Consider the following 23,340-nt stretch of genomic DNA (forward strand, 5'->3'; position numbering starts at 1 on the left):
GAAACTTTTGACTGTAAGTTTTTTTTCGAATAGGTCATTTTCATACCACTCTATTTCGCACAGCCAATAAAGGCTCATGTGTTCCCGAAGGCGAATGGCATGACTATAGTTTGTCACTAGGTAAGATTTGAAGTCGTGTTCTCCTATGTTGTCGACTGGGGTATTGAATAGGTGCTGAAAAGTAAGGTGGCTTCCACAATAAAGCGTAAAATTTCTCACGCTATCTCACGTCGATTGTCGTGCGGAATAAAGGGGTATATTATAGCGCCGGATTACTAAGCCAGAATCTTTCGATTGGGCGTTCTAGGTGAATTCTAGCAGACGATTGTAAACTAGTTCAGAAAATAACATTTTCTGGGTTATGTAAAAAATGTCTAGAAATAACATATCTTGGAATGATGGAGAATATCTATATACAGGCAAACCTTTTTTTGTGCGGGGGATAGGGACCGCACAAAAAAATCGCATAAAAAAATCGTGTAAAACTTCACCTGCAGCTTTAAAAAATCGTGTTCGGTACACATTTTGAATTTTTTTGTGCGGTAGATAGGGACCGCATAAAAAAAGTTTCTCCCAAGAAAATAACTCAAATCCACGCCATTCACCGTTCAATTTCCTTTTGTTTCCCTGCTTTGCGATGTGACACTTTGCCTTTTCGGTTGCGCGTGGCTGTTTTGTGCTTTTAGTTGCATGTCGAAACGCGTTGCTGTTAGAAATCATGTCATGCAAAAACCTAGCAAAACTTAGAGCATTTGATGAGAGGAGGGGAATGATTTCAGAAGTGGATAATTGAGACGCAAATATGCTTTTTTCGCACTGAAATGCATATAAACCATCGAAAAAAACTAAATGGACGATAACTTCGTCAAATACGCTTCTTTTTATAGAAAAGAAATCGCACAAAAAAAACCGCACAAAAACAGGTTTTACTGTATATAAAAATGGATTTCTGTCTGTCTGTCTGTCTGTCTAATTCTTGTGGACTCGGAAACTACTGGACCGATCTGGACCTGGTTTGTCTGCCATACAAAAGAAACACAAATTTCTGCATTACTCGAGAATCAATCAAGCAAATGGAACCAAATTTGGCATATGGAGGTTTTAGGGAGCAATAAATGTTTTTTAGGAGGTTTGATACTCCTTTCCCCTCTCTAAAGAGGGAAGCGAGGGTGCTGAACAACTCGAGAACTAATCAAAAAAATGGAATCAAACTTAGCATATAGAGGATCTTCGTTCGAAAGTAGAAATGGATTTTAATGTGATAAATCGCACTCCTATATCGTTTTCTATCTATATGAATAAAAATGGATCGCCGAATGTGTTGAAAAGAGCAAAACTCGAGAAAGGAATTGTCCGATTTAGGGCTTTCTTCATTCTATTATATTTACTGTATCAAACATTTATTCCATGTAACGGAGAAACAGGTTATTTGCGAGTGGATGAAAAATATTGCACGAGAATTGTGTCTGAAAATAATCTGATATTATAATGTCGAGTTTTGGTAGAAGTACTGAATTTGATAGTAAAAAATAATTTTAAAGGGTAGATAAATGACAATCAATGAACAGTTCTGCGATTGGACCCATGAACGTACGCTTAGTAAGAAAACGTGGATGTGATAACGAAAAATAAATTTTGGACTGGACGAAGCTTGCCGGGTCAGCTAGTATATAATATAATAGATAGTTAGAATAGACAACTAAATGTAACTATAGGATTTGTTAAAAAATTGATAACATCAAAACCATATTAACATAATGTTATAGGGTAAATGATATTGGTTTGTCCAATTTGGGGTGTTTTTATACAACTAGTAAATGCAAATCGATTTTTCTTCATGAAAATAACATCTGATCGATACGAGTTTGGGTTTGTTGAAAAGCCCCAAGTATCTAGTTGCTAATACTACCATAAGGCTTGAAATTATTCAAATTTTCATGTCTTTTAACGATTTTCATCAAAGAGAAATTATGATCATGGTTTGACCACCACTGATCATGGTTTGTACAAAAAATGATCATGGTTTGTCCGGCTTTAGAAATCAGCATTTTTGAATGAAAACATTTGAATTCTCAAGTAGATGTTGCATTTATCATTGCTTGAGTTTACTGTCATCATATTCATCCATTCATAATTTAGGCTTTCTTCAGAATATTGCATTTTCTTGGAAATTTTAAAAGTGTTCACTTCAACACAGAAACTTAAATTCTGTTATACGCGAAGGACACAATAAACAAACTGCAGCGCGCCAAGCGGTTGCCACAGAAATCATGTGGACAAAACAACATTATTGAATTGAACAACTCATGATCAGAATTGAGTTCATCAAAATGCGTTAATTTAATGGTTTAGCTGTGTAAATCTGATACAAATGGTGTGCAAGCATGATGTTTACAATATTTGTAAGTGTTATAATCCAGAAAAGGTCTGAATACGTGCCAAATAATCATCTGGTGATCGATTAAAAGTTAGCTCGAATGAGGGGCGCATTGACACCAATAGAAGGAATTTTATAATCCTTCAAAACATGTGATTCCGTAAAAATATACTATAGCACTACTGTACTTTTTATTAGTTTATAGTACGGATAGTTTGTACTGCAGTTTTTTTTTCGAAACCCATATTCTATGACATGGCATGTGATATTGTTGTCAATTCGTCTTCAAATATAAAAAAAATATTGCTAGATCATGTAAAAGTTATCTACAAAGTTTGATTTTCATTTAATAATTTATCCACAAGTTGGGCCTCGCAAGAAACTCAAAAACGTCGAACGTGTTAATAGGTTAATAGGAGAAAAAATTTACTAAATTCAAAATTCATACATAAATGAGTTTTATATTTTTCATGATCGCAGAACTGTTCATTGATTGATCTTCTAATCGACCCCGTTGAATATACCTTTTACTAAAAAAATCCTAGTACTTCTACCAAAGCTTATCATTATAATACCACCATAGAAACATTTATTGCATCCTAAAACCTCCTCCACATGCCAAATTTGGTTTCGTTTGCTTGATTAGTTCTCGAGTTATGCAGAAATTTGTGTTCCATTTGTACTGGGAGAGAGGGCGGATGAGTGTCGAACCACCTTAGAAATGTTACTTCCCATAAAACCTCCACATGTCAATTTTAATTCCGTTTGCTCGATTAGTTCTTGAATTTGGCGGCAATGTATGCTTCATTCTAACCACCGTAGAAACATTTATTGCACCCTAAAACCTTCACATGCCAAATTTGGTTTCGTTTGCTCGATTAATTCTTGAGCATTGCAGAAATTTGTGTTTCATTTGTATGGCAGCCCCCCTAAGGGAGGGGGGAGGTGTCTCAAACTATCCTGAAAACCTTCCCCGGCCCCAAAAACCCCTACATACCAATTTTCATGTCGATCGGTTCAGTAATTTCCGAGTCCATAAAAATCAGACAGGCAGACAGACAGACAGACAGAAATCCATTTTTATATATATATAGATAGATTATGCGTCGTGCACAAATTACGTAAAATTACGTAACAGGTGAAGCGAAGTACTGCGCTGCGTACTGCGGTCAATGAAACTGATGAAATTTAAAATAAAAATATATCCACTTACCATATATACAATTCTATCTCCTAGTTCATTTCCGCTTTCCTGCACCTTAACCAGATAGATGTGATTGGCGGATTTTGCCGATTTTCTTCCTTTATTATTATCGTGATCGGTAAGCGTTACTCCGTTGTTATTAGGGTTCCCAAGATTAGTGATATTATTTTTATAATTTCCTTTTGGAGAAATACTGTCAGCTATACTTCTTCGTGTTCTTGACATGCTGGTTTGATTATTTGCACCAGATTCATATGTTGCGGTTCCATGAAATAATTTTCTATTCGTTTGTTCTGTTCCATTCACCGCCGGTGTGTTCTTATCATGTTTGTCCAAGTGAGGGTTATGTATGTTGATTACCAAACTCGAGCTATCACGACAAATCAGTTCGATGCTGTAGGGAAGTTCGACATTCTGTCTGAGTAGCAATGCTTGATTCAATCCGTTAGCCGAGCAAAGCTTGTAGCATGACTCTAGAGACTGGAAAATAAAGCATAAGAATAGAATAAAATTTAAAATGTGTATGTTAAACTCTTATTTAAACTTGCAATAAAATGGAAAAAATTGAAAAAAAAAATATTATAGAGAAAATTTCAGAGAAATATTAGAATTAGAAGTTGCAGCTGAGTCAATTCTCAATGAATGAATGGATGGATAATTCGAAAGATTGTTTAGTACGTAATCTTGATTCAAAAAAAATATGGCGTTGTATCCAAGACTCGGCCGCTTAGGACGTAGGACCGGACATTCGTTTTATTTAATTTGTTTGATTATCGTATCCGTTTTCGCCTTTGACACACACACTTGGTCACATACGATTTAAACTTTGTTTCACCAACACCCATTGTTATTCCCCAATCCTTCACAGTGGCGTCGAACAGGGGGATGGGGAGGGGGCGGACCGCCCCCGGTTACACGATTTTAGGGGTGCAGAATGAACTGAATTTGTATAAATAAATTGAATAAATATTATTAATTACTTTGCTGGCAGGGGGTGAGGGTGCAACTCGATTCTTCTGCCCCGAGTGCGAAAGCTTCACTCGACGCCACTGTTCTTTAACTACTACTATGGAGGTGCAGCTCAAAGCTGATTTCGATGAATTTTGTAAACAAAACCGTTTTTTTTCAGTGTTGCCAATAGAAATTAATAGCGTTGGATTTGTATTGAATTTAGAAATGGTGAATTCAATGAATATCACGATATTTAGTTTAAAGGAAATGTGAAGGAATTATATGCAAGTTTATGTATGTGTTTTTTTTTTATAATGGAGTAAAGTGAACGGCAAAACACTCATTTGTAAATTTAGCTTCGTTAGGTCCCTAATGCGATTTCATATTTCGGAATATAATTTTCATTGCTAAGAAGAAATGGAAAGTCTCATCGTTCATTATGCAGATGGTAGAGTTGTTAGCTCTAGCTCGTAAATATGAAAAAAGAGATGGTTGATACCATCCAGGTTGTGTTTTGCTGACTATCAATTGTTACACTGCTGACATGTTCTTTCCCTCTGACTTGTTTTGATGATGTAAAGAGCTACGAATTTTGTTCTGTTCTGTCGAGGAAAGTTTTCGCATCATCGACGGTGTACTCATAGTCGAATTCAATATAATATTCATGTCATCCACATTATCACTAATATTAGATGAAGCTGAAATTCGATATGATGTCGATGCTGCTTCACTGTCCATCAATTACTGGGCTAAACATTCTTCTCGCCGCTTTGATAGCATGTCCATCAATCCAACAAGATGTTCTTGTGTATAGGCTGTATACGAAGCATTTGGTACTACAGTCATGTATTGCGAAAGAGTCACGATTTTCAAGTTGTTTCTGAATTACAATGGAATTGAGCGCCGTTGTTTTGCACGAATCAACGAGAAAAGATTCTCCAGACAATCTCTGACGAGTTGTTATGGATATCATTATTATATTATAAATATGGGTATTTAAAAGACTTATTTTCTCCTCTATCCTTTTTGAGATTGCCTTACTGAAAAAATGCAAAATCATTAAATTCGCACCAACCAAATGTTCATAAAAACAGAAATTAAAAAAATCCGATATAATATTTGGCAACTCTGGCATCTTTATGTCATGGCTTTGTTTTTGTACGACGAAGAAGAATAAGAAGCCAGTTGTCTCATCTTGTGCAGGCCCTGCAAGCCATCCGTAAAAATAAAACGCACAGGAAAATTTAAAGGAAGTTCAGCCCGGCAATTGGTAGGTTCAACGCCCATCAGAGAACCAACTAAAACGGCCTAAACCTTTTCGACTTCGCTGCCTTCAAGAACATGGTCATATGTAGCATCTTCTTCCAGCACAGCCTCTTATACCGTTACATCTGGAGATCACCACAGCAAACAGAAACACAAATTGACCACGTTTTGATCGACGGTCGGCACTTCTCGGATATCATCGACGTCAGAATCTATCGTGGCGCTAATTCAGACCACTACCTGATGGTCAAACTGTGTTCTAAACTGTCAGTCGTCAATAACATAAGACACCAGCGCTCACCACGGTACCACCTATGATGACTATAGGAGTCGAACGTTGCTGCAACATACTCGCAGCATCTTGAAGGTGCGTTACCAGGGGTGGAAGAACTGGATGCTGCTGCCCACGATGAATCTTCTTGAATGGCGTTAACGTTCCCTGTGGAACTTTTGCCGTCTCAACGTATGCATTAACTAGCGTGAGTCTTTAATACTTAGTTGAGATTTCTTAAGCCAAATAACACGCCTTTAAATGCATTCCAAATCCCCCGGCCAGAACGGGAATCGAACCCGAACACCCGGCATGATAATGTGAGACGCTAACCACTCGGCCACGGGTGCCCTCGATGAATGCTGAACACATTAAAAGCAGCAATTAGCAGCACAGCAGAGACCGTTTTTGGGTATGAACAACGAAGATAACGGAACGAATGGTTTTGTAGCAGTCACGCTACAAGTTGAGTATAAATAATTATTAGGGTAGCAGGACAAACAACTCGAACTGCTTTCTAGCACGCCTTACGCCAAACGGCATAGATAAATTGTATACAAGCGTTGTGTAGTTGGACACAAGCACAGCGATTCATGTTCCGTCACACATACACACCTTTCAAGGTCGACTGGACGCAGTTCCTCACAATTGGGCTACTTATGCGCGGCTTAGCGAGAATCCCGATGTCAGATTTCGAGAGGCGACTCCGATACTCGCGAGAATGCAGACCCATGAGAGCGGAAATCGTTTCTTTGCTCTGTTTCGAGCGAGTTTCGGAAAGAACATTATTCGCTTTAACAAATATCCAACAGACTCCGACCCCGTACGAAGTATACCATCCCTAATTCGACCGGTTGATATCTATGGGCACGATGCATGGACGATGTTTGAAGAGGACTCACAAGCGGTTGGTGTTTTTAAACGCCGAGTGCTCAGAACAATATACAGTGGTGTACAGGAAAACGGAGTATGGAGAAGATGAATGAACCACGAACTGGCGCAACTCTACGGCGAAACCAGCATCCAGAAAGTTGCCAAGGCTGGACGAGTGCGATGGGCAGGGCATGTTCCAAGATTGCCGAACATCAGCCCTGCAAAGATAGTGTTCGCATCGAATCCGATAGGAACAAGGAGAGCGAGGTAATTGGACCAGGTGGAGCAAGACTTAGCAAGAATCTGTGCAGCCGGGAGTTGGAGAATTGCAGCTATGGATCGGATTTATTGGCGAAAAGATGTGAATCAGATCTGATCTATGAATGGGATGGCCACTTAACTATATCTTCTATAAAAACAACAAACATGGCAATATTTGCAAGTATTAAGTGTTCTGCCCATGTTTGCATAGGAGACGTAATCACCAACACCATTAGTGTTGGGAAAACGCATTTTTGTTGTTTTTTGGCCTACAAGCATAACCATGCAAACTTCCAATGAAATGATCTGTCTATTTGAAGGATATTATCGGCAAAAAGAGAGCCTAGTAGATTTGGCGGATTAACACATATATTTTCCATTTGGAAAACGCATGCGTCTAACAATCAGTCATTTCAATGAACATTTGTTCGCATAACTAGACGTAATCACCAGGTTGCTTTGTCTGTAGTGTTAGCATTTACCTTTCCGATAATAGTCAAAACGGCTCTGTCGATAGTTTCAGTTGTTGTCGGATAAAATCAAATAGGTTTGGAAGAAATTCCAATGAACTAACCATCACATGAAGGAATTGAAGACATTGATAAAAAAACAAGTGAAAGATGGTTTAAAGCGTTCATTTAATTTCATTGACCAACTTTCTTAGATTAGGTTATAAAGTATTAGATTTGCAAATAAAGAATGTAATATGAAGTTAGATTTAAAAAACAAATCGATGTTTTTTATTGAGTTTGGGTTAAGTATTCGCAAAATAAATTAAACAGCTGAATTTGCGCTAAAATTTCTATACAACTGCTGATTTAGATATTTAGATAAATCTTCGGCTGGATACCATTTAGACTGAAGAAGTATTATTTATATTGATAACGCATGATAAAATGGGCTGTTCATTTATGTAACTGATTATTATAAAAATAAGTTAATCAAACTGACTGGTTATGATTTTTTTACTTACACCAACGTTATGAGTAAATGTTAAGTACTCACTAATTTTTGGTTGTGCTAACGTAGTTGAGAATGCGTAACAGTGAAAAAGTCGATTTTGTTCATTTTGCCGTTTACGTCTCCTATACAAACATAGGCAGTAAAGGTAGCGGAGGTACGTACAGAATATGAATAAACTAAAAGTTTCACGCAACGAAAACAAGCAACACACACAAAGCAAAACAATGGTGGCTTGAAGCTACGGAAAGTGGAAATTTTCCTTCTTCTTTCTCTTCTTCTTCTTATTGAATTAAAGAGACTTTAAACTTTTTTTCATTCGTCTCTAGCCTTGAAAAAGGTTCTTGGCGAAAACTCCTTCTCTTCCTCACTCATGCCTTGAGAAAGGCAAAGGCAAACGGTGTTCGAATCCCACGAAGAAATGATGCTGTGACAACTGCTGCTAACTTCTGATGAAAGGAGGAGATGAGGAGATGTAATATTTATACGCTAGAGACAGCGTACTTACTGTGCAAGGGTAGTTTACGTCGCAAATATTCTCTTTTCGTTATCCTCTTCGTTGTTTCTATTCTCGCGGCTGCCAAAGTTGCCCGGTATTGACAGCATGGTTAAGAAAGCACACAAATGGACAGAAAAAATGTATGGGAAAATGGGAATGCTTCCAATACATATCAATTTAAATAATTTCCAGACTAAGAGATTGTAATGTGTAGCTTCTTCTTCTCTTCTTCTTGAATGGCGTTAACGGAACTTTTGCCGTCTCAACGTATGCATTAACTAGCGTCATTTATTAATACTTATTTGAAATTTCTTAAGCCAAATAACACGCCTCGAATGTATTCCGAGGGGTATTCTACGTGTTACCACAGTGCAAGTCGAAGTAAATTTCTCTGACGAAAAATCCCCCGGCCAGAACGGGAATCGAACCCGAATCCCCGCCATGATAATGTGAGACGCTAACCACTCGGCCACGGGTGCACATGTGTAGCATATCAAACAAATCTTAGAGAATTTTCGATTCAATTGGTATGCAAATCATCAAAATCCGTTCGCAGTAAAAATAGTTAACATTAACTTTATTTCATAAAAACGTGATCTGTTTTCTGACGGCACCCTTAGACGTAGTCCTACATCGAAAAGTATCAAGTTATAAAACAGAAGGGAATTTTAATATTGTTATTGAAATTATGATTAGTAAATAATAATTTCGGCAATGACAAAGAGCACATGAAATAACCGCACAAAAAGCGGCTTACGGTACAATAAATTAAATTCCTGTAGCTGTGAAGGTGCGCTTTTCTTTTTTAAAAAAGCTGTGCTATACCATCACTATAGAGAAAGGTGCTTGGTAAACTGTTAATTGGAAGCAAATTGCTCAAATTTCGGTAAAATCCCAAATGCAATAAACTTTTCCACTTTACCAATCATCATTCGAGATGGGCAAAGGGGAAACCCGCACCCGTTATCAGCTGAGGAAGTCCAAAGCATCATCGCCGGGGAGCGCATTCAATTGCTTTGGAGATAAATAACGCTGACTTGTTGGCATTCAGCGCCGTAATTTTGACATAACAACCGTTTTGTGCAAATCTAATAACACGTAAACTCGATTCTTTCCATTCTTGTATCGAGCAGTGCCTATGTATATGTGTGCGTTACCAGCATTCGGAAAGAATATTTACTGCCCGCTGGCTGGATTGGTACTGTATTTTCAAATCGCGGATGGTTTTTCAATACCAAATTAGTTGAAAATAAATGCATTGGTTGCCCGTTATTGACGGTTCGGGTAGGTGAGCACAAAATTGAGCAGAACAAATGTATGAGATAATGGGAATCCTCCCAATTTGCATTAATAAAACCGTTTACGGACTAGGCAATCGTATTGTAAAAATGTAAACAAGTTCAATTCGATTGGTATTCAAATCATCAGAATTCGTTAGTAGTTATTACCGTTAACTCTATTTCATATAAGGTATTCTGATTTGATACTCTTACTGAAAGTCGTAGTGCTTCGTCAAAAAATATTGCTAACTGTTAGCTCGTGTAAAAGTTGTCTACATACAATGTGTGTCATACTGCGAAGTACAGTTTGAATATTTTTTCACTGTACTTATGCGAGAAGTAGTCCTGAATGGATAATTCAGTTCCCAATTTATTTCTCTGATTACTATCTAACATACCGACAGTCAAATTTGGCCCTCGAAAGAAGCTCAACTGAATTGCGCTGGACGACGAACGAGCTCTGATGGACGTTTCTCGAACCCCGAACCAGGGTTCTTGATTTAGGACTACGTCTTTCATTTCTGTGCCGGGGTGTAAGTTCAAAGTTTCTAAAACGTGAGTGCGACACTTGGAGTGCAAGGTTTGAACGTTAATACCTCTTTGCCGGCTGAACGGAATGGTATGATAATCACTTCATTCGAAAAACAAAATGTCCAAGAATGATATGTTTGTTAATTATTGGCCCGAAACCTTGTAACCTTGTTTAAATAGCTTAAACATTGTTTTGAAAACAGACTATTGAAATAACAACGCTCGGAAATCCATCAACAGATCTTCGTTTGGTGGTGCCGAAAGCAGACACGGTTTGTTGAGGAGCCTCAAACGACAATGAAGTGTCTTTGTCAAGGCAGTTGGAGGAGTTTGGAAAGCAGCAATGCTCACGAATACCGTTATTAACCGAAGATTCCAAATATATTTTTCATATTTTTCTAAAAAAAATCGGACAGCCTTAGAGTTGTATCGATTTATAAAAAAAGCATAAAAGAAGAATATTGAATTTTATTTTTTTTTAGATCAGTATGCTAAAATATCTAATTAGCTAATATCTTTACAGCCGCAAACCTTCAATCAATGCTGCTTATATGGTGCAAGGGCCTAACATTTGTAGTTTCGTTACCAACACATCGATTGTGAGAGTTATGAATCTACAAATGTTGGGTCCTTGCGCCATACATCACAATACACTGCCAATTCCTTAGATGGGATGACGCGGAATCACTCTTTTGATGAATGATTAAAATAGGCAATTATTAGTTTACGCACCTTCGATTTATCTTCATCTGCTAAACATTCAGCTGCACAGGAACCAATTCTGTAAAGATGCTGATCCTCCTGTTCGTTGTGGAGCAACAGCTTGTCACAGTTGATGTTGTTTGAAAAAAACACCGTGATACACAGCACTTGCACATACTTTAAAATTATAACTTGCATGGTGATGAAGCACGTATCTGTACTTATTTCCGGTACGATTCAATTATTTTATCCGCACAAATATATTCGCCAGGATTAGTGTAGCATTAATGTAGCACACGTGACGAACTTGGAATCATTTTCTGTTGGATTGCATCGTGCAGTTTTACGCATCACAAGCTGCATATGTTAGTAGGTGTATTTCCGAGAATCAGGCAATCTTCCTTCTAGGATGGCATCTGGAAAAGGGAATAACGTTAATGTAGAACCCAATTAGGCAATATCTATCAAAAAATCGAAATGGCGCTAATGAGGAATATACGTGACAAATTGTTTCTATAGAGAGGTTTCTTTAACTTATCGACCATTAGATTTCTATAATCATTCATACATATGATAAGGAGCGATAGGGACGCTTCTAGTTAACTAACGTTATGGAAAATAATTAATGTAAAATACAATCCAACACTATTTCTTTTTACTTGCCCCATTCGATTGTTTTTATGAAACATGTGTAACGATTTGATAAATATACAAATAATATCTATATTCTATACCTTTTATAGCTCACATTCCACGAATGTCTACAATTATTAGCGATAGTATTTATTTAGCTCCAATACTTGCTAACGAAATCCACACGTTTGATCTACCACCAAAGGTCAATTGATTCTCAATTCCACAATGCACTGAACCCATTCACATTACACAGTTCTCCCAGCCGAAGACTACTATCCGACATTCGTTTTAGATTTGGTTGTTTGTAATATTCTGTGATTTAAACAAATTGAGACACAGAAAACCGAATTGTTCTTACAATGGCAGGACACACTCATCACATTTGGTTTTCGAATCTATACAACAGAACTATAATTTGAGAATTAACACATTCTATCTTCATTATTGTACACTATAATTTACCTATTGAACCGTATCTATCGACATATACACGTTTATTGATCCACCTTTAAATTATGCCTATGTGTTGTGAATATTTATTTAGAGACGATTAATTCAAAATTTGAAATTCTGTTTTTGTGGCGAACAACTACTTTTGTGCTTGAAGAAGGGCTCGTACGGCCCATTGTCTACGATAGGTATTGTTTGCCACTGTAAATGTAATACCACTCAAATGGATTTATTTTGATAGTTGATCCCGCACAATACACTTTTTCCGCGTTAATCAATACCAAAGTTGGTATTTAAAACCACCCAGAGCGAACCGCCTTAAGCGTTTTTTTTCCAAACCGCCACCGAACCGATCACTTCACTTTCGCGCTCGACACTGATTCGATTGGGTTCTCTCGAATGTCGATACACAACTTAGCGTAAAACGACCGCACAAATATAAATCAAAATTAGAAGGCGCAATACTGGAATCAACTTCTGCTGAAGTTTTGATTTTGGTTTTGTTCCTTCCTGGCGTTAGTACCAGAAATGCAGGAATATTAACGAAAGTGTGTTATAATGACGGTACCTAATAGCTTATCTCATTAGTAGCGGTTGGTTTAACAGAATGGATGTCGGCTACGTTGCTGTAGCAATCACTGGAACAAAATTTGTCTTTTCAATACTTTCTTTTCTTCTCTATTACTCATTTACAGTGTCTCCATCTTACAAAAATCGGCGTTTCTGTTAAACATTTATGAGAGTAAGGATGGTGAAGAAACATCGAGAATGCATAAATATTTCAGTATTTGTAACCAGTCAAATAATTATGCACTCAACAAAGGAAATTGCGCAGAATTTCTAAATTGCAATACAAAATAACATAGTAACCAGTGTTGACGTAGGACTACGTCTAACCTTTCAATATAGGGGCCTATTTCAATATTCGATGTCAAAAAGTGTTCAGTTTTTGAACGTTAATACCTCCTCAATTAATGAATGGATTTTGGTTTCAAATACACACATTAATAGGAAATATCCTCAGCAATTGTTTATATGCTATACATTGCGGTTTTCAGCTCATATAAAGTTCAAATTGATGAAAAATTGGAAGAAATAATTCCCTACTTTCCCATACATTTTGTCTGCGCTCCCGCAGCAAACAGCTATTCATTACAAGCAACCACAGGAACGGGTGAAACGTAGGGACAAGGTGAAGACGAGTGAGGAACGCAGAAGAGATTATGTATATAGGCGGTCGCTACAACGTAGACTATGTGACTATATAAAGAAAGCGATAGTAGTGCTTGGCCTCATTCTATCGCCGGACGCCAAGCAGGAATGTATGTTCCCAACAATTTCAACTTCCCAATAACGACGATCGATTGCAGCATTCGTAAACAAATATTGATATGTAATATAATATCCACTTCGATAATATTCACTACACCATATCATATCGTATTCTTCACTATCAAATCCATAGTCAATGGCACCCATCGGTATCGAATTATCATCGATACCTCGGATTTCGCTATATGCTCCGTTAAGTCCGACTGCAGAGGAGAAAAGGAATTGAAAAATTATAGGTGGTTGTGTCCAAGATACGACCGCATTGTTGACGTAGAACTACACTGTTATTTTATATAAGTCGCTTGTTCATACCTTCGGATATTATTCTATAATGTTGTGAAATTTTAGAAACAACTGCTTAGTAGAATAATCTCTGGAATGGATTTTTCATTGTAGAATCAGTTGACGATAATTGATTGATGATTCATGCCCTCGCAAAAAAATATACTAGCTGATCGTATGTCGCAATTTATTTCATACCTCGAACGCTATTCCGGTGGCCTTTTTCGCAATTGAAATAGACTCGATTATATACATGTTGCACCAGCACCATTATTCCACATCTCATAATTACATCAATATATCTTTGGCACCGCATGGAAACAACAACAATGACAACACTTGCAAGTATCAAATATCGTGTTACATGTTATTTAGCATTGCCCCAAAGGAATCGCACCTCTAGGCATCGTTCGTATAACGTAAACCAAGCGCCAAACAAGCGTTCGCCATAGCATGCATACAGAGCCATACATTGGTGGCTTGAAACTACTAGGAATATAAATATCATTCTACGCTATTCTCAAAAGGAACGCTTCTGTTAATATTACTGGCATCGAAAAAAGTTGCATTACTTTCTCATGCTCGAGAGAAGCGCAGCTGTCACCTTTAGTGGAGGAAGTTTTGCTGCTGGCAAGCGAAACCTAATCACATACAAAATTCCAGAACGTCATTCACTTTCTTGGTGACTAAACAAGTGAAATAAACTCTTTTTGTTAATAACAATCTTTTCGAGTAGTAGCAGTAGCAATGCTTCATTATGGTCAATATTAGCGCAAATGCAATCCTAGTTGAAGGCTGTTTTGCGACTGGCACGCGAACCCAAATAACTTATAACATTCCAGTAAGACATTCAAGATGCTTGGTATTCCCCAAATAATTTTTTGGCGCACAACCTTAACGCTTGCTTCGCCATAACGTCAGTCAGTTTAATGCATTGATGCATTCTCAAAGGCACCAACGAAGCCCTTATGATGACGGAAAACAAACTATGTTAACTGCTTGGAAAAAAGACTGAATTATGCCACACAGCTTGTATTCTGCTGTAACACCCATCAATGCGAATTCGCTGATGAGTTTGTCAAGAGCGACCGCTTTCACCACCAGCGAGGGGAGCTTGATTTTGGTTGCTGCCTGGGTAACGGCGTTTACATTTTCGACCGACGCGCCGAAATCGCCTACTCCGCTGTTGTTCGATGCGGTGTCCCACTCGCGAGGGCTCGGTTCAGTGCGAGCGCTTTTCACTGCACCAACATCGCGTGCATCATTAGATGACGCTTGCCTCGAAATTTTATTGCCCCTGGCAATGCGTTCGTTTTTTGCAGGGCTCGAGCCTGCATTCCTCTTCTTCTTACTCATCACACACTACGCGAAGCGTCCAATTTATGACGCGGAAAAAAACACACGGTACGAATAACGCGAAAAACAGAAAAACCTAACGACGATATCCAACTGGATTGCTCAACAGTCCGATGCCGAATGAAAGTTTGTCATAGCGAGATCCACTGTTTATACTATAGGCAAGTATTCCCCTTCATTCTTCTACTTTTACTTTGCTCACGGAGACTTTGAATCCTACGATTTTCCCTCCGTCGTCCATAAGTTGCTCGTTATTGACAGCTCTTTTCGGGAAAGCACACAAATGGATAGAACAAATGTATGGAAACGCTTAAAGTTTTCATGAATTTTAACCATTTACAAACCAAGGGATTCTAATGTTTAGCACATTAAACAAATCTTATGGAATTTCCGATTCCTTTAGTATGTAAATCGCCAAAATCCGTTCGCAGCAAAAATAGTTATTAACGTTAACTTTATTTCATAAAAACGTGACCTGTTTTCTGATCTGGCACCCTTAATGAAAGACGTAATTCTACGTCAAAACAACAAACGGGAGAAACAGATGTTGGAGGTTGAAAGGAGATTGGCAGGAAACTTATCTTTCGAATAATGTGATTATCGTACCACTTCGTTTTGCCAGAAAGAGATTATTAATGCTCAAAGGAAGAATCGAGTCCTCCGAGGAAATACCCAGCGCGAATTAGAGTTGACTTTCGATTGCGGCATTCATACACAAAGAATTTTTTAACGCAACTTTCATCAAAGTGATTTCTTCAATATGGTGAAATATCCACTATCATATATTTCGTATTCGTCATTATCGAATCCATAGTCAATGGCGCCCATCGGTATCGAATTATCATCGACACCACCATTTTCGCTAAATGCTTCTTTCAGTTCGTCCTGCAAAAACTTTTCTGAACTCTAATCCATAAATTTGGTGTCCCTGAAAAGGGCCGTTGATTATATACTAAGGTAATAGCACGCTCCGAATTATCATCGACACAACGATTCGTTCAATGCGTCTTCAGTTCGGCCTGCAAAAAACTTCTTCACACTTCCTGCGGCTGGTGCGCTTATCCGAGCTGCTTTCGTTGTGCCTTACCACCGAAAGACTAATGAGCTGTCTGCTTTGTTCACGTTTTTCCAGCGTCACCGCTATCACCAGAAGGGTTATGTTGACCACCACCACCATGATACCGGCAACGACGAAATAAAAGCTTGTACCGAGCGCGGCCAGTTCCGTGCTGTACCAATTGTTGTTTCGATCCTCAGCAAGCAGCACATTGTGCTTAAGATATAGTACAAACTGAAGCAGCCAGCAGATGAACGACAGCGTTTGAATAATTCCGGACAAGAAGTTACCAACAAACAGTACTAACTTTGTTCCTGTTTTCTTAGATGCCGAGGACGATTTGAGCACGGACGCAATAGCGCTAACGGCTCCACCCAGCGTTCTCAAGCCCGTGCCAATGGCCGTCCCCAGCCACAGTCAGTAGCTCATCACATCTGGTTCGTCCCGCAGTCCTAAACACACGAGTCCTCACGGTGCGAGAGTAGAGTAAGAAATGAACGAAAGCAAGAGAAGCTCGCATCGCATCGTATAAAAGAGAGCGGTAGTTGCGCTTGGCCTCCCATTCATCGTTCGATAGCCGAAGTGACAACATCACAGTAGGATTTTTTCTCTCGCTCGAGTTTGTTTTTTTTTTTTGATCGTGTTCGCTCAAGTTTTCTTTTTGCGCGTTGGCAAGTGACGCTCTGTTAGACCCAGCCATGGGTGATACGCGCGGTGGCGCGAGTGTAAACAATTCCGGGAAGCGCTCCCGGTCGGTTATGAACGTCGATCCGTCGACCGTCGCTGCTGATCCGTCGGCAAAAAGGCTTTTAGCAAACAATCGGTATGCTGTGTTGGAAAATGGCGCTGAGCCGCCAGTTGCAAAGAAGGAGAAAGTGCCTCCTTTCTACGTGAAAGGTTTCCCGTAGAACCTTCGGGAAAGCATCGATTATTTCGTGAAACGAGGGCTTAAATGTACAATCCGTCTGTACATAGAAGGGTTCAAAATAATGGTTCCGGCAATGAACCACTACGCTGCGGTGGAAACGCTATTAAAGAACCTGAAGGTCGAGTATTTCTCCCATGATATCGAGGCCAACAAGCCTCTCAAAGTGGTTTTGCGCGGCCTTCCAGACATGGACGTAGACACGCTGTTGAAGGAGCTCAAGGAAAATGGGCTGAAGCCAGAGATCATCCATAAAATGAAGCGGCATGACCAGAAACGTAAATATCGAGACCAACTATATCTAGTAAACTTGGTGAAAAATTCCACGTGTCTCAAGGATTTGGAAAACATCCGCACGCTTTTCCACTTCGCCGTGAAGTGGGAGCGCTACCGTCCGGTACACCGTGACGTCACGCAATGTAACAATTGTTTGTTGTTCGGACACGGCACCAGAAACTGCCACATGGCAAACCGGTGTATCAAATGTGGAGCTACGCACGCTGCTGATGCGTGTGGTTTAATGGAGGATGCTGAACCAGTATGTGCCAACTGTGGAGCTGGTCACCTGGCCACCAGTAGGGCTTGCCCTAAGCGTGCTGAATATATAGAAATCAGAAAGCGAGCTTCAATCGGTAATCAGCCAGGTCGCAGACGAGTACCGGAAAACAATCAGCAAAATTTCCCTGCCATCGTTCAGCGTCCCGATTCCAGTGCTTCAACCACTCCCACTCAACAATCGAATAGCAGCCCCTGCTGCAGCAACATCAACTGATACGGTTTCCAATCCCTCGGTTCGCCAGAGACAAACGTATGCAGTAACCGTCGCATCATCCCCGTCGCCCCCAGGATTTTCCTGGAATCAAGATCGTTCCACTCTAGCTGTGTCCGGAGAGACCGACGATTCCCCGTTCACCTCTCAAGAACTCGTCACTCTGTTGGCGGAGGTAATAAATATCTTGCGAAACTGCAAAACACGATCTGAACAGCTGCAAGCGGCCGTTGCTCTCATCGACAAATATGGACCGTGAAAACCTCCGAATAGCAAATTGGAACGCTTGCTCGCTCAAGAGCAAGAGCATTGAGTTCATTGGTTTTCTCAACGAGCAGAACATCGACATCGCCATCGTCACAGAAACTCATCTAAAGCCCGAAGTCAACATGTACCTTCCTGATTTCCGGCTCCTTAGGCTCGATCGAACGGACTCTAGGGGTGGAGGAGTGGCTGTTATTTTGAGAAGGAATATTCGCTGTAAGTTACTACCATGTTTTCAACTGAGGACCATTGAAGCTTTAGGGGTGGAAGTTTCCACTTCTGTTGGCCCAATCACCTTTATCGCGGCCTATTGTCCGCGGCAAACGAATGTAAGAGATGGCTCGACAGCAGCCTTGAAACGTGACATCGTGAAGCTCACTCGCAGGAGGGAAAACTTCATTATTGCCGGCGACCTGAATGCCAAGCACCAAGCCTGGGGCAACAGTCGGCGTAACCAGAACGGAACTGTGCTCGCTGAGGATCTGCAGGCGGCGCAGTACACCATCTTGAGCCCGGACTCTCCCACCCGGTTGAGCCGATCCGGTGCTCATTCAACCATCGATTTTTTCCTCACCAACATGGCAAACATATCGAATCCCGTCGTCTACCAGGTTCTCAGCTCGGATCACTATCCGGTGGTGGCTGAGGTTGGCTCCACTGTCCATAGGTTCCAAGTATCCAGACGCAACTACCATCATGCTGATTGAGTGCGGTTTCGGCAGTGCGTTGATGAGTCCATCGATTACGAAACCCAGCCGGAGACAACTGATGACATCGACCAGTGTCTTCATCGTATTAACGAGATGATTTCCCGCTCAAGGGAGAACAATAGTCCATCATCCAGACAAGTGAGTAATACTCTGAACCTCGATAGAAATACCAAAGACCTCATTCGTCTCCGTAATGCTATTAGGCGGCAGTACCAGCGTACTGGTCAACCCAACTTAAAAACACATTGCAACCGTTTTACAAAAATTATCCAAGCCAGGATGGTGGATCTTCGCAATGAAAATTTCAATAATTTAATCCGCTCTCTCCCAGATTGTGCTAAGCCGTTCTGGAAGATCACAAAAGTCTTGAAAAACAAGCCTAAACCTATTCCACCACTGATTCCACTGCATCGCCCGACTGATTCAAACATTCTACTGATAACCCCCACAGAGAAGGCTGCTGAAATAGGTCAACATTTTGTTAGCTCTCATAATCTGGGACAACACATGATCAGCCCGCATGAGGCGGCTATTGGTGAAAGTTCTACCATCCTCCAAACGATTCCGAACGTTTTTCCCGAAGAATCTGAGATTTCAGCTGACGAACTGTTGACCTATATCAAATCATCCAAAAACATGAAGGCCCCAGGTTTCGACAACATCCTGAATCTGGAGCTCAAACATTTGAGTCCCAGTTTTTTCAATCATCTGGCATTGATCTTCAACCAATGTCTCCGACTTGGCTATTTCCCCTCGTGTTGGAAGTCAGCCAAAGTCATTCCCATCCGGAAACCTGGGAAGGATCCCACGGCCCCTTCTAGTTACAGACCTATCAGCCTTCTTTCGGGGTTATCAAAGCTGTTTGAAAAAGCAATATACCAGCGTCTTTTGATATCTGCCGAAGGGAATAACATTTTGATCGATGAGCAGTTTGGTTTTAGGAAGGGTCGATCGACTATTCATCAGCTGATCCGAGTCACCAACATTCTCAGACGGAACAAGTCTGTCTCTAAAACATCAGCCATGGCATTGTTGGACGTGGAAAAAGCGTTCGATAATGTCTGGCATGATGGCTTGGTCTATAAGCTGCAACGATACGGTCTTCCAATTTTCCTCGTGAAAATCATTCAGAGCTATCTACTAGACAGGACATTCCGAGTCTCTCTCAACGGCTCCAACTCCGATGCTTTTTACATTAGCTCGGGTGTACCAAAAGGAAGTATTCTTGGACCCATTTTATTCAACCTATTTACATCTGACATTCCAACTCTCCCTGATGGAGGAATATTGTCGCTGTTCGCGGATGACACATCCATAGTATTCCGTGGAGAATTCGATCCCTAGCCCAATGGCCCAGGTTGGAAAATTGTTCAAAGTATCTTGTAAGGGTCCTTGCAGGTCGGATTCGTTTGATCCTACGACAGACACCACTCCATCATCGGCAAGTTGTCTTAGGCTGCAATTTTGTGTAAGGCAATTGTCGATGTCGCTTACATAGAAGTTGTACAAAAGGGGGCTTAAACATGAGCCCTGGGGGAGGCCCATGTAAGAGAACCGACTTACTGCAGAATCTCCGTGAGAAAAGTTCAATTGTTTTTCACAAAGCAAGTTATATAACATATTATTCAATAGAGGCGGCAGACCCCGAGAGTGTAATTTGTCTGACAAAACCTCTATTGAAACAGAATCAAAGGCCCCCTTTATGTCCAAGAATACTGAAGCCATTTGTTTTTTTTTCGGCGTAAGCCATTTGAATTTCTGAAGAAAGCGACGCAAGACAATCATTCGTCCCCTTGCCCCTGCGGAACCCATATTGTGTATCTGAGAGTAGGCCATTCGTTTCAATCCATCGATCAAGGCGAAACAAGATCATTTTCTCCAACAATTTCCGTATACAAGACAGCATTGCTATTGGGCGGTACGAATTGAAGTCGGACGCAGGTTTTCCGGGTTTTTGAATAGCTATAACTCGTACTTGTCTCCAGTCATCTGGAACAATATTATGCTCCAGAAACCGATTGAATAAATTCAACAAGCAATGTTTCACAACATTAAATCGATCCGATCCTGGGGCAGAATTGTTACAAGAAAGGAGAGCAAGAGAGAATTCTACCATCGAAAACTCGGAATCAAGATCGCACCTATCTTGTGGTATATCTCGAACTATTTTTTGCACGGGAGCGGAATCGGGACAAACCTTCCGCGCAAAATTTAAAATCCATCGATGTGAATATTCTTCGCTTTCATTCGTTGAAGAGCGATTTCTCATGTTTCGAGCCACTTTCCATAATTTTTTCATTGACGTTTCTCGTGACAAACCTCCCACGAAATTTCGCCAATAAGCACGTTTTTTTCCCTTTGATCAAATTTTTGAACTGATTCTCAAGGGATAAATAAGTTTGAAAATTTTCAGGGGTTCCACGTTTCCGAAAAGCTTTAAATGCATTCGATTTTTCTACATAAAGCTTGGAACATTGGCTATCCCACCATGGATTGGGAGGCCTTCGACAAATAGTGTAACCTGGGATGGGTTTCGTTTGAGCGCGAACCGCGCTGTCATAGATCAAACGAGAAAGGAAATTATACTCCTCCAATGGAGATAAGCCATCTATGGAATTGACGGCTAGAGCAATTGCGTCCGCATATTTTTTTCCAGTCAATGTGTCTTGTGAGTTCATATGCCATGTTTATAGATTCAGAAGAATTCGACCCAATGGTGATAGAAATTTTGATTGGCAAGTGATCACTACCGTTGGGGTCCTGGATTACATTCCACTTGCAATCTAACGATAATGAATGCGAGCAAAGCGAGAGGTCAAGAGCACTTGGGTTAGCAGGAGGTTTAGGTACACGTGTTGTTTCCCCAGTATTCAAAACGGTCATATTGAAGCTGTTACAAAGGTCATATATCAACGATGAACGATTGTCGTCGTATTGTTCCCCCCAGGCAGTTCCGTGAGAGTTGAAGTCTCCCAAGATCAATCGTGGCTCAGGCAAGAGTGAGCACATGTCAACAAGTTGATTGCGGCTAACCGCAGCTCTCGGAGGCCAATACAAGCTGACAATACAAAGGTCTTTGCCTCTGATGTTTGCATGACAAGCAACAGCTTCGATCCCTCCAATAGGTGGAAGGTCAATTCGAAAAAATGAGTGGCACTTATTGATCCCCAATAGCACCCCTCCGTATCTGTCATCACGGTCCAAGCGTATAATATTAAAATCGTGGAAAGATAGATCATCTCGCGAAGAAAGCCAAGTTTCGGACAGAGCAAAAACATCACAATTGAACTTATGAATTAAAAATTTTAATGTATCCAATTTATGGATAAGACTACAACAATTCCACTGTAAAACAGTGATATCTCCGACCTCTCTATTTGAATTAGACATCAAGAGAGATAATCATTGCAAGGAGGGGCCATGTTTGCATCAATTGTTGCAAAATTGTATTTAATACTGGAAGCATTGAGATGACAATGGTTCTGATGGAGTCGGAAACATTAAAGCATGTGAAAATTTGAGCCACAAGGTCAGTCAACTTTATAAATCCCGATTGGGAAGTTGAGCTGGAAGCAAAAATAGGGACAGTTGGGGTTTTTGATGTTCCCTCGAGTGCTGGGTCGTTCGAATATGAACTATTCCCACGGAAGCTAGGAGGAACCTGATTTTGCTTGTCCGCTGCACTCGATTTTTTAGGCAAGCTAACAGAGGGTATCACCGGAGGGACTTGAGATTGAATTTTGGGAGTGGTCACATTTTTGCGCCGGGGATTCCCTTGGGAAATGAACGGTGTGCCCGCGTTAGCTGTGTCCGCTTCCATTTCGTCAACTAGCAACGTGGAAAAGATATTGTTTGAGGAGATTGGATGTTGTTGTTGTTGGGCCAGTGGAGAAGCGCCCTTTAAAATGTCCGCAAAAGTGCGTTTCGAGCGTTCCTTTAAAGAGCGCTTCTGTTTCTTCCAGCGACTCTTGTAAGTTTCACAAGCTTAGAGCTCATGTGGGGTCCTCCCGCAATATGGACACTTATGCTCAGTCGCACTGCAGAATTTGTCCACATGTTGCTCTCCGCAAGTGGCACAGCGCTCCTTGTTGGCGCAGTAATCTGCTGTGTGACCAACTGACTTGCATGTGTTGCAAGTCATGGGCTTTGGCACGAAGAGACGCAGTGGAAGCCTCAATTTGTCCACCATAACGTAGTCAGGGAGGGCGGAACCAGCAAAAGTTACTCGAAACGAGTCGGACGGCGTGAATTTTGTTTTTCCCTCTTCCTGGGACACTTTTCCTAATTGTTGACAGTCCAAAATTTTTACTTTCGTCAAAGGGAACTTTTTAAATCTGCCATCTCCCTCTTTTATTAATGCGCTCGTCAGACCCGTTTCTGTGAC

General features: G+C 40.4%; 1 protein-coding gene and 1 long non-coding RNA gene across 11 annotated transcripts in view; one reads left to right on the forward strand and one right to left on the reverse strand.

Annotated features, from left to right (window-relative positions):
• Positions 1–12,876, reverse strand: part of LOC129771416 (tyrosine-protein kinase receptor torso-like) — a 69,255-nt gene extending 56,379 nt beyond the window's left edge. For 2 of the 10 annotated variants that reach the window (XM_055775025.1, XM_055775035.1), the window contains exons 1-4: positions 12,274–12,791; positions 11,910–12,206; positions 11,206–11,591; positions 3,591–4,061 (exon numbers count right to left, since the gene is read on the reverse strand). In XM_055775025.1, coding sequence (XP_055631000.1) covers positions 3,591–4,061; positions 11,206–11,373 — 639 coding nt within the window. In that variant the 5' untranslated portion in view covers positions 11,374–11,591; positions 11,910–12,206; positions 12,274–12,791. Of the gene's footprint in view, positions 1–3,590; positions 4,062–11,205; positions 11,592–11,909; positions 12,220–12,273; positions 12,792–12,829 lie in introns of those variants that run through there. The other 8 variants (XM_055775029.1, XM_055775030.1, XM_055775028.1 and 5 more) reach the window with 8 other exon arrangements.
• On the forward strand, positions 5,716–7,797 carry LOC129771422 (uncharacterized). The gene is made up of 3 exons (XR_008742367.1): positions 5,716–5,802; positions 5,901–6,277; positions 6,355–7,797. It is a non-coding gene; the product is annotated as an uncharacterized LOC129771422 (long non-coding RNA).
• Positions 12,877–23,340: the final 10,464 nt, after the last annotated feature.

The sequence above is a fragment of the Toxorhynchites rutilus genome, chromosome 2 (assembly GCF_029784135.1).
Source record: "Toxorhynchites rutilus septentrionalis strain SRP chromosome 2, ASM2978413v1, whole genome shotgun sequence".
In the NCBI taxonomy this organism is placed as follows: domain Eukaryota; kingdom Metazoa; phylum Arthropoda; class Insecta; order Diptera; family Culicidae; genus Toxorhynchites; species Toxorhynchites rutilus.